Below are 23,336 nucleotides of genomic sequence, written 5' to 3'. Positions count from 1 at the left end.
TGTATAATTTTTAAATAATCGAATTAGTTTCAAATTTATATAGAATACTCTTTAGATATAGTAGGTACGGTAGTATACAAAGTAATAACATAAATAGTTAACAAAATCATTAACCGTCTCCCGTAATACATTTTTCAATAATGTGTATGGCATGCACGGTAATATAATCAGAGAGAAATTCAAGCTTATCACTATACCATCATGATACATGATGTTATATTATAAAAGAAAGCAAAACAATTAAATGGAATAAGAATAATTGTAAGTAAAATTTTTGGTATTTCGAATATTTAATTAGGTTATATTAATTATTTTAATTTAATCGGCCGTGTAAAAATTAATAAATATAACAAATAAATTGCCCTTTTAAATATATTATAATTTTGTATTCAACAGCCTACTACGCAAATAACAATATTATTACGATTTTCATGTACCCTGTCGTAGTTTCCGGAAGTTCCGTGAAGTTATGAACTTTAATTGTACTTTTAATACTTGAATAGGAAACTTAGATGTATTTTGAGGTAATTTAAATAAACACAATCACCGTGCTTACTATAAGAGTCGCGTGTGCACAGTCCTCAAGTCAAAAACTAAAGACGAATAAATATTAAGTTATCATATATTAACTACGATAGTCCTTTTGATGCGGCTAACAACCGAATAATTCCCAACAAGTTTGCTATTTGTTAACAATGCAGGGCTATTTCCGCTATAGAAGAATTTTGTTTCGAACTCTTTTTAGTTTTTAACAATAGTCTCTATTAGAACAAAATAATTACACATGGACGGACATGACCTTGTCATATTATTCTTTATAGTGCTGGGGTTTTGTATGCCCTTTTGAATAGAATACAAAAAACCTCAACTAACCATCAACCGTTATAAGTCAGGTTAGTATAGCAAATTGAATAAATTAATATTAGCAATTGTTATAATACAAAAATGTTTATTTTTGTTGTCGATCCTTAATATCGCACACCCCTCACCGCGTTTCATGTTTTGGAACTTCGCCCTACTCTAATTCTTCGTCGATTACTCTTTATTTATTTTTTTTTTTTTCAAACTATAGATTCTAAAATATACATCATAAATTATAATAAGGTCGGTGTTTATTTTAAGTACTTTAATTATTAAAATTTGATCGGCTGGAATATTTGTGAATTTTTAAAATCGAAAGCCTTTATAAATGTATAATATTTTTAATTCAAGTGCCTATTACGCAAATATTATTATTACCACGATTTTAATTGTTGCAGTTTGTCACAATTTTCTAAATTTAAATTGACAATTTTAAACTGTTTTTCTGAAACACACTTTTATTTTTTTTAAATACTAATAACAACCAACAATATAAAATCAAAACATAATTACGTCTTGTATTCACAAAATGTAATTGTATAATATTTAAAATATATTGATTGCTTGAGTATTAAATTAAACCAATACTAGATATGTACAATGTTTTGTATATCAAGTTATTAAATAGTTGAAATTATCCGTTCACTTGTCTTGTAATTGAATGAAAATCAGCAAATATGTAATGATAGTCGCAATCACCCGGAAACGAATGAAACTTGTAAGTCTACAATCCACCTTATTGGTAAAATATTTCTGATTAGACTCCCAAGTCAAAAATAATAAAATGTAATAGCCTAAATGCACTTCTCTTACTCGTCGGTAGTATGCCTTAACTTATTCTATCGAAGCTAAAACAGTGTATACCTACTTTTCTTATTGTAGATATTTGTAAATCCACGATTCCACAAATTAAAAAATTTACCTTATACTTGTGCAATTGAAGTACAAATAGTTCTAACTGTAACACATACGATTAAATGAGTAAGCATCTATTAGACAGTCTAAACAATTACAATTTATTGAAAAGGATATAGATATACCAAAAGGAAGATTCTTGGGGGAAATTCAATAATTAAAATAATGATTTTAGGTTACCTTTTCTTACAATATTTGCGTAGGTATCTAATCTAAAAACATTGCTATTTTTATTTATTTTTTTATATTTATTTGAAATGAATTTAACATTGTAGGTAATTATTTTATACTACTAAGTACCTAGTTTAGAACGTCGATTGATGAAAATTTATATTTATGTAATATATTTTACTACTTTAAAAATACCTGTTTCATGTCGTCCGACACAAGATAAACGTTTAAATGGTTACATACAATGACAGCTGTTTTTTCGGCCTGTAAAAAGCAATAACAGTGGTTATTTCGATATTTTAAAATGTCACTGAATTCTGTACTTTTGAGACTGCGTACGAAGAGGGCAGCACCATTAAAAATAAAAATGATAGGTGACAAATAACCCAACCAATCAGGGAAATTGCGAATCCGTAGTTTTGTGAGCCAAGCAGCAACATATTGAAAACACCCGACAGTAGGATATGGGAAAGGATTATAATATTTATTATGTTCATCAATAAAATCGTTAATAGTTGCCATCCGTAATGGTGGTTTAAAATGTTAACACTGTGGCAGAGACTCCAGTAAATTTCTTGAAATTTTTTAATAGGAATATATTTTATGTCTGAAACAAAAAAAATGCAAACATTTAAAAAAATAAGATAGTAGTATACATTTTTTTATGTAAGTATAATAGGTATACAATTTACGAACATCGATTGGTGACAAAAAGCTGCTACTTAGAGTTAAAGGAAAATTGGACTGTATTGGGCGCTGGGCACATTTAATAAATGAAAGAGAATAACAATATACATCAAAATTTGCCACAAAAGCTCTGTTGTTATAATATTTAAATTATAATTAATTAACTGTATAGTGTGTATCTAAAAGATAAAAATAAAAAACAAATTTGAATAGATATAAAAATGATTAATAAAAAAAAATAATAATAGTAGTCTATTATTACTACTATATTATATATTAATGTTATTCTTATATTTGAAACAACAGTAAAATAATATTGTGATATTTTTTATATATTATATTAGAAATGTGTGAATTATAATTTAAAACAACTTTACAGCTTTTAAGGATATTGCATGCGGTCAGTTTTTAAGAAGTTTTGTATATATCAATTGTTTAATAAATTTAGACTGTGTCAATTAATTTACCGGTTAGTTTGTATAAACTTCAAAGTATTAGTTTATTATAAATAATTTTTTCTGTAATAATATATACGAGTAATATCTCTAAACAATAATATTTGATGATAAACAATAATTTTTCCATAATATAACAAAGGATTTTGAGCGAAGAGCTTGATATTTTTTTGGGGTCATTGACTATTACAAACTCACTTTTAATGCGGTTTTCGGAGCAACGTAGTAGATAAGACAAGTGTTGGTATCGTCGGCTTGGGAATTCGACGAGGTTGTTCGACGTCAACCGTTCGAGCTTGACCTCGATCTCGCGGTTGATGATGTCGAACCGACGACCTATGCACCAAGCCAACTGCGCGTACATAACCAAAGACACTCGGTTGACGTGATCGAATATAAAGACTATAAAGTAGCTCTTGTTGGTCGGATTAACTTTCAGCCAAGTGCAGTAGTCGACCGCGAACACCACCATTTGAAGGCAAACCAGCCAGATCGCACACCGCTCGACGCGTTTGTCGGCCACCGGGCAGCCGCGGCTGTCAAGCGCCTCGTCCACGCGGTTCAGCAGACGCTCGATGTCCAGCCACGAGGCGTACCGAGATGCCGACCCGACCACGGCTATGGTGCAAGACAACACCGTCATGGTGTAACAGACGCACGCGATCACCGCAACGTAGACGTTATTGAAGCGAAGGGACAACCTTTCCAAACGAATTGAGTTCACCCAGCAACGACCAATAACCGAAAATCACCAACGCGATTATCGCGCACACGTTGAACGCATAGAGCTTTGGACTGAACTCTTCGGCGCCGGTGGCCGTCGATCCGCCACACCGCACCGGAAAAATCAAAGCGGTCCTGGCAAGTTTCGTCAACGGTTCAGAAATAGCAATCCGCCGTTTTGCCTTTCCCATTCCGGTCGGCCCACTCCGGTTCATATTTATCTTATGATTTTGTTTTAATACTTAACTGGTGTTATATTACTACAAACGTCCTTTGTGTAGTTTGTTCTTTTCGCGAGACCAACGGGAATAATTATCAAACTAGGTACCTGCTAAGCGGTGTAGTGCTATGCGCCCTATATTATATTGTATACCTAGAAGTCCTGTCTAGACTATTGTTGACTATTTAATTTTTTTTGTTTAACAATAGATTCTAAAATAAACATAATATATTATCAAAAGGTAGACGTTGCGACGTTGGATTACGGTAACGAAAAATATACAACGCAGATATTTAGCTTCGGTTATTTAGCTAGGTATAGTTTAACTAGGATGGTTTGTGTAAAAGAATAGGTATGAATGAGTAAGTCAATAAGTATCTTAAAATTGTTTTCATTACTTTATGATAAATGGGTATAACGGATACCACTATATAATATGATCCGTCCCCAATATGAACCCAATTAGGATTTTTAATATAATAACAAATGTCAATAACGATTTCTTGTCTTGCTGAACCTCATGAAAGCTGGAAAATTCCATACAAATAAAAGACATTGTTTTGTTTGGACACAAAAGAAGTTTTTTGACAGTTTACCATATTATCATAGTTAGATTAGAATAAAACATTAAATATTTAATCTAAAATATTATGAAAAAACTTGATAAAAATATTAAAAATATTAATTATAAACAAATTTATTTTGTTTATTAATAAATTCATATGGACAATGTCCAATTTACAATATATTAGTATAGATAACAATAGTATAATATAATTAAAAATAATAAGATATAACATAATAATAGATAAATAGAATAATACATAGGTTTATTAGAACAATGTTTATTAAAATAATTGTCTATATCCAGAAGATATTAAAATATTAATTGGGTCGTTTGACGTATACTTTTTAGAAAAATAAGGATTATAAAATAAATGATAGTTGCGAATGTAGTGGTTATTAACTTTTAAATTTAATTGACTTAATAAAAATGAATCATCAATATCGTTATTTAGCATTTTGGAGAGAAAGGTGTTGTATGATAATATATTTATAAGTATTTTAATGTTTCTAAATTTAATATTTTTTAAATGTTTTTCGTAATCAGTGTGAGGAATTCTTTGAATATTACATTAATTATGACATATAAATCTGAGGACTTTATTTTGCACTTTTTCAGTTGATCATTTTGTCCTGCACTGTAATGATCCCAAATTAATGAAGCGTATTCTAATAAGGAATTTGGAGGAAAGTAGATACAACCCACAATTCTATTTGTTGTGTTCAACCAATCTGAATGCTTTCTTTTCATAAACTCTCAGTACCTTTAGATAGGTAGGTATGTTGCTAAAGTTCAAATAAAAGTGTTAAATGTTGTTTTAATCGCAGACACAACACATTTTATCAAAAAAAACCTAACCTTCAAAATCGAGTCAATATTTCAAAAACACCAACATGTGTATGTTAAAAAATGTTAACTATAAACTTAGACTTAGTCATAACAGTATTTTATAATTATATAATGGTAGTAATATATAAGTACGATAAAAAAAAATGTAAAAACACAATTCAAAACGGCTTTTCTAACACACACTTTATATTTCTTTTAATACAAACAACAATTAACAATATCAAATTAGAGCATAATGACGTCTTGAATATACAAAATGTAATTGAATAATTTAAAATATATTGTTGACTTGAGTATTTAATTGAACCAATACTAGATATGTAAAATGTTTTGCATATTAGGTTATTATGTAGTTTAAATACTCCGTTCACTTGTTTTGTAATTGAATGAAAATCAGCAAATATGAAATGATAGTCGCAATCACCTGAAAATCAATCAAACTTGTAAGTCTACAATCTACAACCTAGTTGGTAAAACATTTCTAGAATACATTTTTTTTCAATCCAAAAAAGTTTCAACCCTGTTGAATGTAGAGACTTCTAGTTTAGAGGTATTAAAGTGTAATATTCAAGCCAATTGTAATTGAATGAAAAAATATACCTATGAGTTAAATGCTATTACAAACGAACGTTTACAGCGACCCGACGCTGATTTTTTTGAAAGCTACACTGCATGTTTGTTACAGTAAAAATAATGTTCTTAAATTTTTTTTTCAGAAAGTTGAGATAATTTCACATAACATGAGTAAATTTCAAACTAGGTTCTCTATAAAAACAAAAAAAAGTGGTGAAATTTCATAGAAAAGTCTGTAGTCTGCCATTACCTAATCATTACTATATCAATAAAAATAAAAGTGTATACCTACTTTTCTTATTGTAGATATTTGTAAATCCACGATTCCACAAATTGAAAATTTTACCTTATACTTGTGCAATAGTAGTACAAATAGTTCTAACTGTAACACATACGACTAAATGAGTAAACGTAATAGACTAAATAATTATAATTTATTAAAAAAGATATAGATAATGCAAGAGGAAGATTCTTGGGGGAAATTCAATAATTAAAATAATGATTTTAGGTTACCTTTTCTTACAATATTTGCGTAGGTATTTAATCTAAAGACATTGCAATTTTTTTAAATAATATTTGTTTATATTTATTTGAAATTAATTTATACAATATTGTGGGTCATTATTTTGTACAAAATACCTAATTTAGAACGTCGATTGATGAGAATTGATATTTATAAATATTTTTACTTCTTTTATAAAATACCTGTTTCATGTCGTCCGACACAAAATAACCGTTTAGATGTTTACATACTATGACAGCTGTTTTTTCGGCCTGTAAAAAGCAACAACAATGGTTACCTATTTTGATATTTTATAATGTTATTGAATTCTATACTCTTGAGGCAGCGTACGATGAGGGCAGCACCATTAAAAATAAACATGATAGGTGACAAATAACCCAACCAATAAGAGCAATTGCGAATCCGTTTTGTGAGCCATGCAACAACATATTTAAAACACCCGTCAGTAGGATATGCGGAAGGATTATAAGATTTATCATTTTTGTCAATAAAATCAACAATAGTTGCCATCCGTAATGGTCGTTTAAAATGTTGACACTGTAGCAGAGACTCCAATAAATTTCTTGAAATGTTTTTATAGGAATATATTTCACGTCTGAAATATAAATATAGAAACATTTTAAAACTGAGATAGTGTTACCAAAATACATATATTTTTTCGCTGTTAAGATTTATATTTAAGTAATTTTGTTTTGTTAAACAATTATAATATGAGATAAGATTTGAAATGTCAGAACAGTGGAGTCGGGGCAATATGGGGACGAGGCATAGTGAGGTCGGTGTGGTGAATGACCTTAAAATTAAAACTGAGAGTATTGAAATTGCTCCTAGCGTAAATTTTGGTATACAACATATATTTAATACTACTAGTTTTAACAAAATGTATGGTATATGTGATATAATATCTCTGAACCTTAATGTTTGATGAAAAACAATAATTTTTGCATAATATAAAAGAGGATTTTGAGCAAAGAGCTTGATTATTTTGGGGCTATAACTGTTACAAACTTACCTTTAGTGAGATTGTTGGAGCAATGGAGCAGATAGGATAATTGTTGGTATCGTCGGCTTGGGAATACGACGAGGTTGTTCGACGTCAACCGTTCGAGCTTGATCTCGATCTCGCGGTTGATGACGTCGAACCGACGACCTATGCACCAAGCCAACTGCGCGTACACGGTCACCGACACAAGGTTGACGTGATCAAAGATGAAGACTACACAGTAGCTCTTGTTGGTCGGATTGATCTTTAGCCATGTGTAGTAGTCGACTGCGAACACCACCATATGAAGGCAAATCAGCCAGATCGCACACCGCTCGACGCGTTTGTCGGCCACCGGGCAGCCGCGGCTGTCAAGCGCCTCGTCCACGCGGTTCAGCAGACGCTCGATGTCCAACCACGCGGCGTACAGGGATGCTGACCCGACAACAGCTATGATGCAAGACAATACAATCATGGTGTAACAGACGCACGCGATCACCACAACGGGGAAGTTATTGAAACGAAGGGATTGACCTTTTCGATACGCATTCACTTCACCCAGCATCGACCCGTAGCCGCAAATTGCCAACGCGATTATCGCGCACACGTTGAACGCATAGAGCCTTGGACTGAACTGTTCGCCGCCGGTGGCCGTCGATCCGCCAAACCGCACCGGAAAAATCAAAGCTGTCCTGGCAAGTTTCGTCAACGGTTCAGAAATAGCAATCCGCCGATTTGCCTTTTCCAATCCGGTCGGGCCGTTCATACTTGTCTATTGAATTTTTTTAAATATTTTTATACAACACAATCTGGTATTATATTACGGCAAACGTCCTTTATGTGGTTTGTTCTTTTCGCCAACAAGAATTATTAAATTACGCACCTGCAAGAGATGTAGTGCTGTGCTCCCTCATACATATGTATTGTATACTTAGTTGTTATGCCTGAACTTTTTTTTTTTTTTACAATAGATTCTACAACAAACATAATTAATTATGAAAAGGTAGACATTGTCACTCTGAATTGTTATTATTTTATCGATTGCAGTAACGAAAAATGTAGAACACATTATTTTATTTACCCTTAACTGTGTCACGTTTTCTACTGGGGAGTATTTAATATTAATCATATCAGAGGGCCGATATTGCCGACGTTTGAAATGGCAAATCCAACAACACGTTGCAATCAAAACCATTGTAAATGTTAATGTGACCTTCGCCACTGGGTGCGACAGTGTATTCACCAGGAAAATACACGTGGATTATAATTAAAGCCAACAAAACGTTCCAAGCTTAACGGGGCTTACGAATATTTTGCACAGCGGCAATGGCAAACGATTTGACCGCAAGAATTTCAGAAAAAGTTTTTGCCGAGCACATTTTATTCCAAATTTAGATAAAAACGGTTATAGGATGAGGTCAAATAATACCAAAAACATCAATGGCTTGTCGGGAATTTTACTTGTCAATCAAGTGTACCAGAATCATATATATATATAATAAATAAAAATTATTCCTTCTTAAACTATTATACATTATTATTATTATTATTAGCATATTATTAATTATGTTGTAATTTTTAAAGAATTGCTTGTTTAAATATGTACTTATAATCAGTAGATATATAAACTAAATATTTACAAAACTTATTTATTTAATATAATAAAAAGTATCTAAGTAGGTATAGGTTTAGAGATATACCTAGTAATATCTCATTTATAACGAAATATTATTTAGTGTTTTATTATTAATGTTTAGACAATAAAATATTGATCTCCATTTAGTTACATATAATTAGAGAACAAAATTTTAAAAGTCAAGTTTTTATCTTATAAATATATTATGGTTTTTCGTCTTGTTCCATATCAAAGTGATTCTCAGTTATTTCGTCATCGTGAAAATTCTTGTACTTGTAGTTAGCATTTAAGTAAATCAATAAAATCGTGTCTATAAACATCAGCCCGGAATACAGTAGATATTCATGAACCTATATGACAGTAAATTTCAAACATGTCAAATTATCAAAAATATAATGCCATTCGAAAGTAAATTGTATGTTTCTCACTTGACTTTTGAACGATATTGCAGATATTATTACTACCAATAAATTACCGACTGATTGAGTTAACGAATAGGAAGCCGATATGAACGATTTGATTCTCGGCGGAGCCTAAAAAATAATTATAAGAGTTTTACTCATTATACTGTCAACAAGTTACGATTTGCCTAGGTCTATGTAAGAGTTGATAACTAAACATAAATCGATCTGAGTTTGCGGCGACGCGGCACTTTGAATAAAATACATTTTAAACCCAATATTCAATGATTGTGTTTTTAGTAAAATAAATTCTTACTTCGGTAAAAGATAATTCAATAGTCGTAGCGCCAAAAATTACATCGGCCATAATCATAACTAAATACTGCGGCGACTGCCATAAGATGTGAATATAACTTCCTTCGTCCATTGAAAACAATTTTACATCCTTTAAATCATTTCGTTGCTCATTAGTTTACATACATTAAACGCAGTATAGGAAAAAAAGTACTAAGTTAGTTCGCCCAAGAGAGGTATAGATAAATTTATGCTTTTATATATTTGACTATTTGAGGAAAAGGAGTAATCACCATTTTACCATCGTTTCTCTGAACTAAAACTAGAGTATAGAAAGTAGTCGGTGTAAAACTTAAGTTGTTGCATACGATTTTACCATCATGAACTAACTCATAGCTAAAAAGGATATGATATATTATACAGTTATGAATTATTCAGGTACAAATTATTTTCTCAGAATGATTAACTTACTCTCCAAAATGCACATCCTTAAAATATCCTCCGGTATACGAATTAATATTATAAGGAATCCTTGAGTTGCCATTCTTGCTGATTAATTCAAACGTTTCGTTTTCAAAAATATTTTTACTGGTTAAAACTCTGAATTAAACATTTAAAATAAATTTTAATATAGTTTCAAAGTGGTAAAAAGTTGTGATTCTGTTAATCAATTTAACTAAATATGTCGTTAACGCTTATGTTAATCTCTACGGAAATCGAGTGGTTTAGTGATTGACATGATGCTATTAGTGAAAGCCAACATTTTTTTAATTTAATTATAATACATTTGAATATACCTAAGCTTAGAATCGCCGTGTTTTGACTTGGATAGGTCACCGTCGTGTCGATTGATGCGGTTCAAGACTACATCGCCGGTAACAGTTCTTGTTAGAAAATAAGATACAGACTAAACATAAAATGCTATAAGCAATACAAAATGCATACAGCTATTTTTATGCAGTTCTTGAAATATCAATAAATAATTTATATTATATTCTTCTTAGAATGTAAGTACGCATTAATATTGTTAAGATAAACTTGTTTTCTTTGTAAGCAAAATATCATTGCGCGATTTATATTAACCAATCGAATGTGTTTAAAGTAAATCGAGTGTTAACTGACGTCAATAGTAATATTGCATTTTTCTAGAATATTCTTTGGTCTTATATAAAAGAGGAATCGGAGGATTTCTCACTCACTCACTTTTTCACATGATGTTCGTGTAAGCTAACTGTGAATAACAAGTCTTTAACTATTACTTTATTTTATTGGTCGTAGTGAAATATTACTTTATCATTATTGCTATACAACTTGTGTTAATTCTTATTTTGTCTAAATCCACTCAACACTCAAAGGCCAACAGCGGTATAATATACTAGTATAAAGACACGGAGAAATTGCCTGAAGAGTTAGTCGGGGCCGTTTAAAGTCTTGGTGAATTTAAGTAAGCAAAAATGGGCATTTTATGAGAAGCGAAAACAAATGTAAAGAGTGTGTGAGCGTTAAGCTTACGTCCATAAGGAAAATATGACAAGCTTAAATAAGGTTGATATGTTGCGTTAGATAGAATTAAGAATGATTATGTAATTTGTGAGTGGCATCAGTAGCAAAATGAATGCAGGATAATTGGTCGGCGTGTGCATGAGTATGCAGAAATGAAATATTAAATAGACGGCAGATCGAATGACGGATGAGCAATTGACGATAAGGGTGTGGTGTAGAAAAAAATGTAGACAAATTAAGCGTTAACTCAAAATGATAAAATTAGCTTAATATCTTGCTTAATACTTTGCCTCTGACAACTGTGACGTTAGCTTCGAATTGATTGTTACGTCCGAACGTGTTACACAAAGGATCGAAATTCAATGTGAAATTTTCTACAATTTTACTGGACGTCGGTGAGTATTTGATGTCGAGCATGTCGAGTGCTTTTAAAGTACTGTCGTGTGGCGCTCCAGGAGAATAAAGGGCTACGTTGCAGTCGAATCCGTTGTAGAACAAAATCCGCCCTTCGCCGGTTGGTATCACCGTGCTCTCTCCCTAGACAAATGACAGTTCAAGATTTATATACATCTATATACTCGATAGGTACTTACAAATATAAGAGATTGTAAAATCGCAGAGAACACGAATGCCACGACTGCCAACGAATAGCTGAAGATGATTCGGTGTATTGGTGTTGTAATACCAACTTTGGCCAAAATTGGATATAACGTGTAGTTGAAAGTCAATAGGAAAAACATCCCGAACATCGGATGGACGAATTGCATCTGGTCGGGTTTGATGGACCAATCGAGACCGTCTATTCTACCGTCCATCAGTGTCGCTTGTAAAGTCCACCGCGAACCCTGTCACATTAAATACAAATCACTTTAATATAGCTCTGGAAATCCTTGTGGTATCTCCAAGGACAAATTATTCAAGAATACACTCAATAGAGAGGTCCAATGATTGCCCTGCATGTTTCCTGATCCAGGACTTTTTTAAAAGTACACAATAGATTACCTACTTATTTCTCTTATCCCATTTGAGCATCTAACGGGAAAGTCCAATCGGACTTCCTATATTATAGCAAAAAGGACTACCTGTATAGTTCCTACGATTACAAGAACCTTATGTTAGTTGATGTTACACGACACACGTTTAGACATATAATAAGAAAATCGTATAAAACTCCTGTTGTTCTTGGGGAATAGGTAACAATATAATATTATACTCGTAAAGCCGAATTGTAACGAATCAATCGAGACTTACTTGTTGTTCGTATAAAGCCCAAAATATTGGATAAGCAGTGAATATCAATAAAATATCCAAAGCGGCCTTCGTGTCCGACACTTCCCTCTCGCTATACTTGCTTTTGGCATATTTTATCCAATGCTGTTTGACAGGAGTTGGCGAAGATATTTTTTGTCGCAGCGCATACTAAAAATCACAAAATTTAAATACAAACCTACAATTTTTTTAGAACGATCATTTGATACGATAATCGTGTCACTTACGAAAATGCACGACAACGTTTTAAATATGACATTGTGTTCAGGCACTTTTTTTACATACATGTTTCTGCCGAGGGTAAATATCACTGAAATAAAATCACAAACAGTATTATTATTATGTTATATAGGTAATATATCACATAAATAATATTAGATTTAAAATACATAAAAGATAATGATTGGTCATGGAGCTAATTTTGTGTATATAGACCTGTATTGTTACTTTTTGAGTATTTTTTTAATTCGGGTTAAAGAATACAACTCTTGATGCTTAGAATTATAAGGTTAATGAGAAGTAATCATTTTATTATTTCACTTGGATAAAAAACAAATGATAAACGGAGTATCGTATCAGATAAAAATGACGAGGTCGTTATATTACAATTAAAATCATAAAATTTCATTCACCTATAGCTGTAAACATGAGAACTGCTGGTACACCGAAAGCCAGTGGAAAACACGAGTCTTTGCCAAAACAGTGTACACTTTTTCTCAGTTCCGGCGCCAAGAAAGTGGAAATAAACGCACCGATGTAAATGGCAACCAAAAATTTACTGAAAAAATACTTGAGATCGTCTTGTTGTTGGGGCAATTTGAACTGATCACCGCCTAACGTTGCCACGCAAGGTTTTATACCACCGGTTCCGATAGATATTAGAATCAGTCCTAATATTGCAATTAGTCTACAAAATAAAACACACACAATAAATTAACATCGTCGACGTGAGATTTTCATAATAGCTTTAAAATCATTGTTTACCTTTGTTTATCGAGACTAAACGTGTCTGCCATAGATGCGCCGGTCAACACTACGTTTCCAACAGCATAAACAACTGATAGGCGCAACACTGTCCTGAATCATTAAAAATAATATTACTATAATATTGTACTGTAGAGAGTGTGCTGTATCATGCCAATACACTTCACTATTACTTAATAGGGTAATGGCTTTGATTATGAACGTACTTCACACCTATACTATAATATAGGTAAGCATCATACGTACTTACTTGTATTTGCCCCAGTACGAATCGGACAGAACGGCACCAAACAATGGCATTAGGTATGATAGGAATATAAAACCATGATACATCATTGTGGAATCGTCATGGCTATATCTTAACGTTGTAGTAAGATATAGCACTAATATAGCTGAAAGAACCAACAATATAACATTGTTTACAATAATATAATATGCTTAATGAATATAACGTCAAAAGGCATAACTTTTTTCCGTTTACATTATTTTTTATTTATTAAAAATATATTTAAAATGTGTAATGTTAGTTACAATAAGTAAATTTAAAAAAAAATATAATACAATGACAGGACAACGTGAAAGAAGAGGGTGTCCAGTAACACTACTTCAACATGGTATAACTTAAATATGAATATGAAATTGATACGGATTTGCTGATTTCATAGTTTAAATATATACATAATATGTTTATAAGGATAATTTACAACATTCAATTGATTAAATAACTTATAAAAACAAAAACCTAACCCGAAAATTCGAATAATCCATTAAATTAATAAACATATTTTATGTCCAATTTTAATTGCAGTTTTAAGTATTTATCAAAGATTTTAAATTCAATTTATCAATGTCACAATACTCGGGTGTATTTTTTTTTACATGCTTTGATAGCAATACAATATCCTGTAATAATATTGGGACTCAGACATTCAGGTCGTCGTACACAGGTCATATTTGGAGGTAACTTCACTAAAATTTCACGTTTTTTTTAAATCTTCCAAAATTAATTTAGTAATCTATTCACAATTATTAAGTACCTTACAAAGGACTAAAAAGTAAAAAATTAAATAAATAAATAAAGAACTTTTTTAAAAACATGCTTTTCTAAAAAAAATAGTAAAAAAGTGAACTAGAAAGTAAAAAGTACTTTTACTACAAGAACTATTTACCAATCAACTGTAGCACATTTTTTTTTAAAAATAGCAATTACTTTGAAAACAACCGAAAATTAACTACAATTTTAAATAATGTTAAACATCTTTAATTTTCGACTAAAAAGAAAAGCTTGGGCCCTATTCAACTAGGTCTCTAATAAATTTATCAGATACAATTTTTAGATAATGTTTTATATTGTAAGTTTTTTTGTAATTAACATTTTTACTTTGTAGTTCCCTTATTTACTATTTTTTAGAAAAGCAAGACTTTAAAAAAAAATTTTTTTTTTTTTATTAAACATTGTGTACAAGTATTGAAATATTTAAATTATTGCTGAACTCATTTTGCTGTTGAACCATATTAATTTAATTAAATATACATATTATAACGCATTAACAAAAGGCATTCAGGCACAATTTTAGATTTATTATTTACATTTTGTCTTAATATATATAAGATAAACGATGGACTTTTCTTGTTAAATAATTAACTTACTGTTATATAGTAAACACTGTATAAAAATTACCAATAAGCCTATATAGGTTAATCGACTTACTTCTTAGGCTAAAGTAGTTAAACCTTTCACACAGTTCGTTGCATATTATAAACCACACCGATTTGGGAAATGTCTGCAAAATAATAAAAGTTAAACTATTATATATCTTATAATCATTAAATTTATGTGAAAAGTATTTTTGTTACATAATGTGGACTGGTCACGTAACAATTAGGTTTAATTTCTAGAATATTGTTAAAATAATAATTATAGCCGTTAATATTATTCATTTAGCTTACTAGGTTTTCATTTGTAGGTGTAACAACAGATCCCATACTGGAACGGTTTATGGTATTAAATAGCTATTGTTAATTTAAAAAATATGTATTATAGTTTAAAAATGAAATATAATTATGCTATTTAATTACAATACTCATAATATACGAGTACACACTAATATTTTATTAAATAATTCAATAAGTATAATGACTGTTGATTCTGATGACCTACTGGTAAGTTGGTATCACATGCACTAAGTGTGAACCTAATAATATTACTAAAACGTTGTGAAGTGTACGAGAATTAAGTCAACGACAATCGTGAGCAACCCTACTTAAAAATAATCGTCTATAATAAAAGTTTATTTAAAGCACTTTACTGTTTCTGGCAACAGTGCTGTTAATTTTAAAACGCGTTGAATTTTTAAAATAAAACTACTATAATTAATATGTATACTATATAATACTATATATATATATATATATTTTGTTAATATAAACATAATATTTTAACGATGGTGATATAATAGACAATTTGTATTTTAGATTCCACTGGTACCAGCTGATATAAAATACAGAAAGTGTAGAATATAAAATCTTAGAATTAGGTATCTACTTGAAAAAATAGTACAAAAAACATCCACTGTAATTTGTCAATAGAAACGACGCCACGAGGTCACCGTTCTTGATAAACTTTTTTTTGAGAAGAAAGGCAGTGAGCCGTATCTACAATTAAATATCCCTAAAGTCTCCTATATACATTTGCTATATCGCCTGATGAGCTTAACAGGCGATTGTACCTCTAAATAACTTAACTCTCAAGTGTGCAACGAAACGAAAATAGGGTTTATTAAATAAGTAAATCTATGTATATAAATATATTACACCTTTACGTGTGATTTTTTTATGATTTCTGAAATCTTTCGAATGCACAAAACGTTTTGGGAGATGGTAAACTGCGCCAAAATTACCCTTTTTCTATAAGCTGATATGTAAACAAAATTATACAATGTATAACATTATACAAACTGCGACAAAAATGATAAAATACTGCGACAATTGATTTTATATACCTAGTACCTACTATATAATCTATATATATAAATGAATGTATGTTTGTATGTCCTTTATGCATTAGTACACAATTCATATGATCGCAATGAAACTTTGGGAAGTTGTTGAGTACACTCCCGCGAAGATAACTGGCATAGTACTTTTCGAAAATTCCACCTCTAAGGGTTGCCTTAAACACGAATTTTGTACTTTAAATACGAAATTTTTTTCGTTGCTAACCCAAAATAAACACTTGGTTTGTAACCATGGTAACCACGGTACTCGAGCGAATGATAATTAATTTTATGTAATGCCCCCCAAGCTCAAGCAAAATTGGAACTAGATCTGGGACTGGGACCCTCGAGTAAGAGGGGAACATAATCAATACAATGTAATGTACATAATATGTAGATCCAAAAAAAAAAACGAGACGGGGTATGCTAAAGCTTTACAATATACAGCCTGGAGAACTGATTTTTTTTTAACCTCATTTGTAACAATCTTATTTGTGATTATTTTACTCAGCCCTGGCAAACTAAATCTCGGGCATCACCGGGTCGGGACAGCTTGTTCTAATTTATTTAGTATTTTGTTGTTTATTCTTAAAACATACTTTTTTCAAAAAATCGTATCTTGAAATCTATTTACATTGACAATTTGTACGCAATAAAATTATTGATTAAACGATAAACGTGTATACTAACACGGTAGTATATGTATATTATTATAATTTCCGTACCTATACGAGTATATGTTATCGTATCGGTATTAGGTATATATATATAGTAGGTAAATCAAATAAATTGTTACAGTTTGAATAATGTTTAATTTTTTTTTGTCGCCATTTACATATGAACTTATAGAAAATGGGTCATTTTGGTGCAGTTTACTGTAATGGATTACTAAGTCCAGCCAAGTGTACGTCATGACCGATTTCTCCTTGAATATTAATATGTGCACGACCTAAAGGAGTTATTCTATACTTTGTATGTAACCAAAATGTAAACAACGTCATAAATTGTAAAATCCGATTATAAATTGTAAAAGCCAATTTATTTATGCAAATCATATACTTTGTACAGCTAAAAGATTGTAAAAACGCACAAACAAACACATAAATATTGTATAAACTATCTATCCGACAATGTTCCGCAATTAACAGTGGACAGCTTGGCCATTCACCAACAACCCGGATTAACGCTTGCACAACTGAGAAAAAGTCACCGAGGCGGGGATCCGAAGGACTCCTTCCACTAGAACCGGATGGGCATTTTACCTGCAACAAACACTCATTTTCATTGTCTGTGTATTAAAGCTTATTGTAATACATATAATACCTATTTTTGATTGAAAGTATTAACTTCATTTACAAATCTTCCAACTTCCTTCTTCAACCTTTTGTGTGCTAAGTCTCCAAAGGCCACAGACTTGCGGGAACTTCACATTACATAGGTTCAGCCATCGTTTTTTACAAATGTCACATCTGTATTTGTTTTCCCAATGTCGTTTCTTATGTTTGATCAGATCTTTGTAGCCGGTGAACTGTTTGCGACATAAATCACAAGATTTTTTTACCATTCCTACATTATTGTGCGCCATATCGATGTATTTGCCTAGCTGATATCGCTTGAAGATATAATAATGAAGATTAAATAATATTTTTAAAGTAGGTACCAACTGGTTAAAAAATAGTATGTACAGAACTTGAACTATGAAAAAAAAACTATTGGCTTCTAATTGTTTTATTTTACCAAATATTATTTCAAAATATTTAAATATTTTGTCGATTATTAAATAACGAATTTGGAAAAAAAACGGGACCTATATGACACTAGAGCCCGGACCACTTAAACATTTTTTTTTTTTAAACTAATAAAATAAATTTAAGTATATTTTTATACGTGTGGTACGCATAATATTTTAACCTAATTGATGAAATATAGTAGTATTGTATTTATACATTTTATAGTTTTACCGCTTGAACGGATTCAGACACATTCTCTTTTTACCAAAATGTAAACCTATTAAATTTAAAAACATTAAAACATTTCTATTGAACTGATACGCACTCGACATGATAATTATTAATAATATTATATTACCTTTGGTGGGTTTCCTAATTTTTTGCGGTTTTTTTTTTTAAGTACAACTTTAACGATCTGCCCTCACCCAAAACTCTTAAAACTACCATTAACCCTGTTCTCGCGGAAGCCAGTTTTATTTTATTTTTTCAAGGTACATTTGGAACTGGGTGAAACTCGAAACAAAAAATTTTGGCTGATTAGACCAATGTAACTTAGAACCGAGAACTAAAGCAACTGTAGCACCGGTTGAAAGTAAATAGAAACGAATAGGGCCAAATTGGTCGAGTACCAATGTTATATTTTGCAAACATTATCAACAAGTTAGGAACGCCTTTTCTCCAATTACCAACAAACATATATTATAGTAACACATAATATATTTTTGATTAAATTATTTTTATGTAATTATGACATTGTATTATTATTGCGAATAAAATATTTTTATGTATAATTAAAATTGAAATGTATCATTATTGAAAAATATATATATATACATTTTTTTGACTATGTAAGAATAAGATGATTTTTTATACTATAAATTTATGAAGAAGATTATCTGTACTAATCTAATTTCATTACACCATCGCCGCGACTACCAATTCATCTCCTACGTATAAAGTAGTAAATCTTCCTTTATACTGGGACGGAAGTTGTGCGGTACTTAACTTATCGACCATTTGGATGTAGTCTGCTGTCCTGAAACCGATCATTAATATATTACAAAATGGTTATAAAATGTATAATTTTTATGTATACATGATATAAGCAAAGGTATTAATTATTAAAGAAATGCGATTATAGAAATAGGTATTTACCTATTGTCTCATGAGATATGTGATTTATTTCCTAGAGCAGTGGCGTATTTATGGAGGAGGGGATTGGGTATAGATCCCCTCCCTCGATCTTTTGTTTTTTTTTGCAATTGAGCTATTCGTATTTATCAGTATAATATTACCTTTAAATATACCTGTTTTATAACTATTCTAAAAAGGCCAATATTACTACTCACGTTGGTTTTAGAATTCCAATCACAGCTGTAAAACATAAAAAGGTTTTTACAATAATATGCCTTCTACAAAATTCGTAATATGTTATATGTGTTTAAATATTTACCTAAACTTAAAATTTCTATGTAATGATAGTCAAATGAGATTTATCGAATGAATTATGTTTAACATCTGAATGCCTAGTTTTCCACTATTTGTATTAAATTAATTGTGTAGACATTATTAAATTATTTAACCGGTCTAAGACTGGATTATTTTTTTTATTTTTTTACAAAAGTACAGACTTTTTCTTTATCTTGGTAAAACATCTTCTATATGGTAATGCTATATTCTTATATTATATTATTTAAATCAAAATAAAGAAATGTCATATTACCTGAGTTAGAAAATGATTCTGGATTTACTCCATCTGCAAAGGATATTCTTAATTAGATTTTATCTGAGAACTATTATTACTATTTATTTTATATTTTTACTTTGAGCCACAAACATATAGTAGTCAGTCGCTGAAATAGAGAAAACATTTATAAATTCAACGAGCGTATTAATTATTTATGTAATAACTAAAGGAATACAACAATAATTTAATATTAAAATGTTCGGTTATATCTATATTTGGTTTTGATCAAATACATAAGATTAAAATTTATTTCAAAAATTACCCACGATAAAAAGAAAAAAAACTTAGAAAAAATATGTCTTTAATTAACTATAACATTTTTAATTAACCCTCTCCAAAACTATTTTTTTTTAAATATCAACTTTTAAAACTTGAACGGTGAAGTATATACTTTATTAACTTTTTAAATTAAGAATATTATTAATTAAACCCAATGAGATGTTGAGCGGTTCACGATAAAATCGTCATCCTGTATACAACTTTACAGGAAAACTGTGTTTTAACAGTGATTTTTTAAATAAAAATTTTATAGTTTTCAAGTCCGCCTATGAAGATTATAATAAGAAATGTACATATTACATTAGTACAATTAAGGCTAACAGAAATATATATTTACATTTGTTACATATATTATATATTTACATACATTTATTGTCTCGAGTGAATCGAAAATGTACTATGTCTTTTTCCTTGAAATCATCTAAAACAAAACCACCATAGATTACATAATATAGGTACATAGTAATAATACATTACCATAACCCGCGTGGATTATGGTTAAATAATAAACGAAATACGCTTACGAGTAGCAAAAGCAAAAACGCAGACAGATAAAACAAAGTAATAAGTGATGGTTCCCATATTGATGTATAAAAGTATAGACTACACGTTAAGCTGAGAACAATAGTAGAAAACTGATTAACTCATGGAACTCGTCGAGCTCTGGATTGTATTCAGTGAAGAAATCCACTTGATCATACTAAGAAAACCATAAATAATAGGTATTGAGTACAACTATTAAGACAAATATGTCTGTTCTGATTCATCTGTGTTTGCTAAAAGTGTTTATCTTACCAACCCGCATAGGACAAAACAAATTTTAATTCATGCTATAATTTGCTAAAAATCTACTAAAATGTCAAAAATACAATTTGCCTTGTACAATTTGCCTCTGAGAATCTGTTGTTAAATAAGAAATAAAATATATCGGTTTGTTCAATTCTTTAACAGTTTATAATAATGTATATCTATTTTATTTATTCGTATGGTTTGTCGTTACATACAATATATAGTATATAGTATAATGATAATAGGATAACACATAATAAAATGTACAGTAAATATGAGCAACAGTAGTTAAATATTGTTATTAAGCTAACAGATTAAGATATATGGTATCAACATTGGAGCTTCTTTGTCTGGTGGCCTTGAAAGGGGCTTTTTTTAAGGTTATGTTAAGTTGGGTTGAATTGAGTTATATGTAACCAGGCCAGGAGATCGTTAGAAACGACAGTTTGACCCCCAAATTTGGTTAGAAAACCTAACCGGTTGGTTTAGGTTTAGGTTCTCGAGGTTGGGTTTTTAAGGAGTTTCCTTTTCCTGGTCCGTTGAGGCTAAGTGCTATCAAGTAGACTTATAACCGTATTCAGGGAAAAGGGTTTTCCGGGTTTAATCCCCCCCCCCCGAAATTTCATTGAAAAATATTTGTATTACCTTTCCTTTATGTCTTTTGTTTCATTTTTTTTTTTAAGTATTTCTGAAAATGGTGTAAAAAAAAGAAAAATATTTTTATGTAAGTTTTCTTTTAACTTTAAAGCCTAAAATAGAATTAAATAATAATAAATAAGTGATATTATCGTTATCGCCTGCTTAGGCTTATGGACACGCCAATGAATTTTAGTTTTTTTCGAATTTCGTTGGTGTACCTTATTGGAAGACGTCAATAAGGAGGAATACATTACTTATACCAAATCAAGCACTAGAAAAATGTCTAGAATTAACAAACCAGACATATAAAAAAATATTATTTTTATTATTTTATTTTGAATTTAAATAGTAAGAATTTCACTGAGCGGAGAAACTTAAGTACAATTATTTCGTCTTTAGTTAATTCCGGACCCTTACAGCTGTATAAAATAAAATTATTATTAATATTTAAAATAAATTACTACATGGTTTGCTTACGGGTTACTTCGTATTATTTATACTTATTAGAAAATTTATTATCGACCTCCACGTGTAAATAATTGCACTTGAATCTAAAAAAAAAAAAATTAACATAATATTAGTAAATAGTATTTAGTAATAATTGGATTTGGACTTTAGATTTCGTATCTAAATTATTATATATTAAGAGATTTCTACACAGCATGCTGGGTTTTTGCATTACCTACTCTGAAGCCCAAATGTGAAATCGCCCTGTTAGACTCTCAAATGCTTAAATTCATTCACCAACTTTTAAAATTCCAAGTGTTCTTATAAAAGTTTTTTTTTTAATCAGTTATTATAAATAACAATAAGAGAGAAGAATATATTGCTGTATTATGTTACATAATATAATAACTGTATGTGTTCAAAATACCTACCATCAAGTCTCCAGGTGAAACTCCTTTTGAGTATTTGGTTACCTTCGGATTTTTTTTTTAAATAGTTTGAAGTTACGTCCAAACTTATGATGAAACATGGCAGTAATGTTTAAGTCGTTCGAAAAAGTAATTGTTTTAACGTAAAATATATCTGCAGAACGCTTCGACACAATGCATATTGTTTGCTGAAAATATTAAAATCTAAGAATTGACTTTTAATATACTATCAATATACAATTGCTACGTCTTGTTATTCAAACAACAAGCAGAAGTTAACATAGAAACGAATTGTTTTTAGCAGTTAAAAACTCACATAGAGTGAGCAAAGGTTTGCAAATTTTGTGTTCAAGGAGATCCTATATTATATTATATTATATATAATAAAGGATCTCTTTGAACACAAAATTTTCTTTACATTATTAATATTAATTTAGCATAGATTGAATTAATTGACAGAGTAATTGTGGTTGATAAAAGGGTATGTATAGTAGCTCGTCCAGTATGCACATTCGTTTTATTCAAAGAATTATGTATTATAAAAATAATCTTGATCAAATGAAAGATGTAAAACTTAATTAATTAAATATTAATGAAAATGGTTTGGAAATATTTTTAAATAATATGATATGTCATTGTTACTTTTTGACATTACACTGGTGCAGACAAC

The 23,336-nt window shown here is 30.2% G+C and overlaps 2 protein-coding genes across 7 annotated transcripts; both read right to left on the bottom strand.

Annotated features, from left to right (window-relative positions):
- Positions 1 to 2,177: 2,177 nt before the first annotated feature.
- On the bottom strand, positions 2,178 to 15,811 carry LOC126843710 (peptide transporter family 1-like). Of its 6 annotated transcripts, XM_050581407.1 has the most exons (20): positions 15,562 to 15,811; positions 15,323 to 15,395; positions 13,862 to 14,003; positions 13,612 to 13,704; positions 13,260 to 13,534; positions 12,855 to 12,937; positions 12,610 to 12,777; positions 11,952 to 12,203; positions 11,644 to 11,895; positions 10,653 to 10,762; positions 10,327 to 10,455; positions 10,149 to 10,251; positions 9,878 to 10,006; positions 9,589 to 9,693; positions 8,408 to 9,510; positions 7,555 to 8,296; positions 6,857 to 7,137; positions 6,725 to 6,793; positions 6,312 to 6,401; positions 5,604 to 5,870 (listed from the first exon to the last, which is right to left on the bottom strand). In XM_050581407.1, the coding sequence occupies exons 1-15, from the start codon at positions 15,595 to 15,597 to the stop codon at positions 9,364 to 9,366; spliced, it is 2,097 nt and encodes a 698-aa protein (XP_050437364.1). In that variant the 5' UTR covers positions 15,598 to 15,811; the 3' UTR covers positions 5,604 to 5,870; positions 6,312 to 6,401; positions 6,725 to 6,793; positions 6,857 to 7,137; positions 7,555 to 8,296; positions 8,408 to 9,363. The 6 variants fall into 6 exon arrangements, with proteins under 6 accessions (XP_050437366.1, XP_050437368.1, XP_050437364.1 ...); XM_050581406.1 differs by having other exon boundaries at positions 7,555 to 9,510; XM_050581408.1 differs by lacking the exon at positions 6,857 to 7,137 and having other exon boundaries at positions 7,555 to 9,510.
- A 3,256-nt stretch (positions 15,812 to 19,067) lies between these two features.
- On the bottom strand, positions 19,068 to 21,054 carry LOC126843719 (uncharacterized). Its single transcript, XM_050581424.1, has 6 exons — positions 20,888 to 21,054; positions 20,731 to 20,784; positions 20,161 to 20,190; positions 20,061 to 20,093; positions 19,687 to 19,711; positions 19,068 to 19,373 (listed from the first exon to the last, which is right to left on the bottom strand). Exons 1-6 carry the CDS (start codon positions 20,943 to 20,945, stop codon positions 19,253 to 19,255), a joined length of 321 nt encoding a protein of 106 aa, XP_050437381.1. The 5' UTR covers positions 20,946 to 21,054; the 3' UTR covers positions 19,068 to 19,252.
- Positions 21,055 to 23,336: the final 2,282 nt, after the last annotated feature.

The sequence above is a fragment of the Adelges cooleyi genome, unplaced genomic scaffold, assembly GCF_023614345.1.
Source record: "Adelges cooleyi isolate 19-005CV unplaced genomic scaffold, UGA_ACOO_1.1 ACOO_flye_CR_arks_rails_tigmint_CR_PRNA_574, whole genome shotgun sequence".
Lineage (NCBI taxonomy): Eukaryota > Metazoa > Arthropoda > Insecta > Hemiptera > Adelgidae > Adelges > Adelges cooleyi.
Note: the sequence above shows the minus strand (reverse complement) of the source record. Positions and strands in the feature narration are given on the sequence as shown.

Coding starts and splice junctions, on each gene's coding strand:
- LOC126843710 (XM_050581409.1), bottom strand. CDS start 15,597: ATGGGATCTGTTGTTACACCTACAAATGAAAACCTA. Junction 13,535..13,611: donor TTTAGTCTCGATAAACAAAG/GTAAACAATGAT, acceptor TTTATTTTGTAG/ACTAATTGCAATATTAGGAC. Junction 10,252..10,326: donor AAGGATGTGCATTTTGGAGA/GTAAGTTAATCA, acceptor TATCCTTTTTAG/CTATGAGTTAGTTCATGATG.
- LOC126843719 (XM_050581424.1), bottom strand. CDS start 20,945: ATGGGAACCATCACTTATTACTTTGTTTTATCTGTCTGCGTTTTTGCT. Junction 20,191..20,730: donor ATTCACTCGAGACAATAAAT/GTATGTAAATAT, acceptor TCTCTATTTCAG/CGACTGACTACTATATGTTT. Junction 19,712..20,060: donor AGAATCATTTTCTAACTCAG/GTAATATGACAT, acceptor TATGTTTTACAG/CTGTGATTGGAATTCTAAAA.